Source organism: Phragmites australis, chromosome 24, assembly GCF_958298935.1.
Source record: "Phragmites australis chromosome 24, lpPhrAust1.1, whole genome shotgun sequence".
In the NCBI taxonomy this organism is placed as follows: Eukaryota; Viridiplantae; Streptophyta; class Magnoliopsida; order Poales; family Poaceae; genus Phragmites; species Phragmites australis.
This window is the reverse complement of record NC_084944.1, coordinates 19,908,131-19,911,595: the sequence shown is the minus strand read 5'-3', so window position 1 is coordinate 19,911,595 and position 3,465 is coordinate 19,908,131. Positions and strand designations below refer to the sequence as shown.

General features: G+C 57.3%; 1 protein-coding gene across 1 annotated transcript; it reads left to right on the top strand.

The window, feature by feature from the left end:
• On the top strand, positions 1-3,217 carry LOC133907456 (G-type lectin S-receptor-like serine/threonine-protein kinase At1g34300). Its single transcript, XM_062349509.1, has one exon. The coding sequence runs from the start codon at positions 431-433 to the stop codon at positions 2,867-2,869; it is 2,439 nt and encodes an 812-aa protein (XP_062205493.1). The 5' UTR covers positions 1-430; the 3' UTR covers positions 2,870-3,217.
• The last annotated feature ends 248 nt before the right edge of the window (positions 3,218-3,465 follow it).

The following is a 3,465-nucleotide window of genomic DNA, read 5'->3' as shown; positions in this document are numbered from 1 at the left end:
CCCGAAGAAAAGCTGCACTGCAGATGTGGTATGCAAATCCAAGTCAAGTAGTGTTCCCCTCCCCGGCCACCTGGTTCACAAGATTGGATTGCAGGTCGGGCACGCCATCCGCTGTAACAGTATTGAAACTAGCAAACAAACAAAAGAATTCCATTCCAATTTCCAGCGGCAACGAGGCAGACAAACTAGCAATGGCAATTTTTTAGTCATGTCTAGGTGCCATCAATCGGTCCATTTGACCAGGATTAGTTAGTGTTAGCAGACGCCTCGCACAATACTTTTCTTTTCTCACCGAGAGGGAGAGGGAGAGGGAGAGGGAGAGGAAGAGGAAGAGAAAAAGAAAGAGGAGGAAGATTCTTGGCTGCAGCCGGGACGGGGTCACGGGAGAGCATCCATCATTCCATCTCCGGCCCAGTGGGTGCACGGGGACATGGCGATGATTCCCATGGCCTCCCTCGTCCTCTGTCTCCTCCTCATCCTGCCTCTCGCCGCTGCCCAGGCCCAGCAGCAGCAGCAGATGCTCACCTTCTCCGCCAACGACACGGCCTGGCGCCCCACCGACAGCAACCGCACCCTCGTCTCCCGTACTGGGGATTTCGCCGCCGGCTTCGTGCCCTCCTCCCCGGGAAAGTACCGCTTCGCCGTCTGGGTCGTCGCTTCCAACAACGCCATCATATGGTACGCTCACGACACCGATAACTACTCTGCTTCCGAGGCCGACGGCACCTCCGCGCTCGCCGTCGACGCGGCGGGCGTGCTCTCCTGGACTGCCGCCGGCAACAACAACACCATCATCTGGTCGCCCCCTGCCAATTTCTCCACTGCGATGGCGGTGCTGCAGCTCAACGACACAGGGAGCCTAGTCTACGGGAGCGGTAGCAGCGCCTGGTCGAGCTTCACCGTGCCCACCGACACGCTCATGGCAGGGCAGGCCATACCCCGGGGAGGCAACGGCACCACGCTTCAGTCCGGCAACGGCCGCTACAGTTTCTTCGAATCAACGACGCTGCAGAACGGAAAAATGATGTACGCCAACATGAGCAACGCTCTGCTCAACCTCACCGCCGACGGCACGCTCGTCCTCAGCGGCGGGTCGCTCATCGCCTCCGACCAGGGAGCCAGGCGGCTGCGGCGGCTCAAGCTCGACGACGACGGCAACCTGCGCCTCTACAGCCTGCGGCCCAAGAACCGGCAGTGGCGCGTGGTGTGGCAGCTCGTGCAGGAGCTCTGCACCATCCGGGGCACCTGCGCCGAAAACAGAATCTGCGTCCCCGTCGGCGCCGACAGCATCAGCTGCGTCTGCCCGCCGGGGTACCGCAACGCCACCCAGAACAGCCCCTGCGAGCCCAAGAGGAACTACAGCGGCAGGGGTGACGACGACAAGTTCGTCCGGATGGACTTCGTCTCCTTCTCCGGGGGCGCGGTCACCGCGGTGTCGGACCCCGGGCCCCTGATGACGAAGCTGCCGCCGCAGAACCTGGCGGACTGCGAGAGCAGCTGCCGGCGCAACGCGACCTGCGTGGCGTTCGGGTACAAGTTCGGCGGCGACCGGACGTGCCTCCAGTTCACGGGGCTGCGGGACGGGTACTGGTCCCCGGCGACAGAGGCGTCGACGTTCTTGCGGTTGGTGTCCTCGGACAACGACAGCAACCCGTTCACGGGGATGACGAGCATGATCGAGACGGTGTGCCCAGTGCGGCTGGCGCTGCCGCTGCCGCCGAAGCAGGCGCGGACGACGATCCGCAACGTGGCGATCATCACGGCGCTGTTCGCGGTGGAGCTGCTGGCCGGGGTGCTGTCGTTCTGGGCGTTCCTGCGCAAGTACTCGCAGTACCGGGAGATGGCGCGCACGCTGGGGCTGGAGTTCCTGCCCGCCGGCGGCCCCCGGCGGTTCTCATACGCGGAGCTGAAGGCTGCGACCAAGGACTTCTCGGACGTGGTGGGACGCGGCGCGTACGGGACGGTGTACCGCGGCGATCTGCCGGATCGGCGCGCCGTGGCGGTGAAGCAGCTGCACGGCGTGGGCAGCGGCGAGGCGGAATTCTGGGCGGAGGTGACCATCATCGCGCGGATGCACCACCTGAACCTGGTGCGCATGTGGGGATTCTGCGCGGACCGGGAGCAGCGGATGCTGGTGTACGAGTACGTGCCCAACGGCTCGCTGGACAAGTACCTGTTTGCTCCTCCTCCTCCTCCGGCGGCGGCAGGTGGAGACGTAGAGCCAGAACCTTCAGGTCCACTACTAGATTTGCACACTCGGTACCGCATCGCCCTGGGCGTCGCCCGTGCCATCGCGTACCTCCATGAAGAATGCCTGGAGTGGGTGCTCCACTGCGACATCAAGCCGGAGAACATCCTGCTGGAGGATGACTTCTGCCCCAAGGTGTCCGACTTCGGTCTGTCCAAGCTGACGAGCAAGCGCGACAAGGTGACCATGTCCCGCATCCGCGGCACCCGCGGGTACATGGCGCCCGAGTGGGTGATCCACCGCGAGCCCATCACCGCCAAGGCCGACGTCTACAGCTTCGGCATGGTGCTGCTGGAGATCGTCTCCGGCCGCCGCAACTATGGGTTCCGGCAGGAGTCGGTGGGCAGCGAGGACTGGTACTTCCCCAAGTGGGCGTACGAGAAGGTGTACGTGGAGCGGCGCATCGACGACATCATCGACCCGCGCATCTCTTCGTCCTATGGGTACGACGACGCCGGCAGCGTGGCCACCGTGGAGCGCATGGTGAAGACGGCCATGTGGTGCCTCCAAGACCGCGCCGAGATGCGGCCGTCCATGGGCAAGGTGGCCAAGATGCTGGAGGGATCCATCGAGATCACAGAGCCTGTGAAGCCCACAATCTTCTGCGTCCAGGACGACTAGTAGAGTAACTAGGCGGATTAGCAAAACTACGTCACGTCTGTTTTGTTTTTTTATACAGAGTATGATAAAAGAAGATTAAAAAAATTAAGTTCACTAATATTAGACATTTTAATATTTTTATCAATTTATCAATATTTAATATATTTATTTAATTATAGAAAAAATTATAGTACTTTCATACATGCACATAATTTTAATATGTAGACGGCAGTAATACGAACCCAACAAAATTTATTTCATATTTTTTGATCTTTAGATATTTTTCTTTGCATATTAGATTATTTCAGCCGATTTATCAATATAGCTAATATTCATTTAGACATTTTCCTAGAATTTTTTGAAAATGAAAATTGTATTATATGTGCAAATATATGTATAAATATAGGTATATATACATATATATATATAACTATATATACACCTACATATACATGGGATCATTGCTACAGTACCTAGCTCAACTCTAGTTAGTCTTCGATTCTTGGCTATTTAATATATGTAATGTAATATATTTCTAGTAGTAACTGAAGCTGAAGGCTGAAGCTATACTCACTGTTTGAATAGCTAGCACGTGAAATCATCTCGGGTGAAACAGC

Excerpts from the sequence above, each read along its gene's own strand:
- LOC133907456 (XM_062349509.1), top strand. The coding sequence starts at position 431 with ATGGCGATGATTCCCATGGCCTCCCTCGTCCTCTGTCTCCTCCTCATC.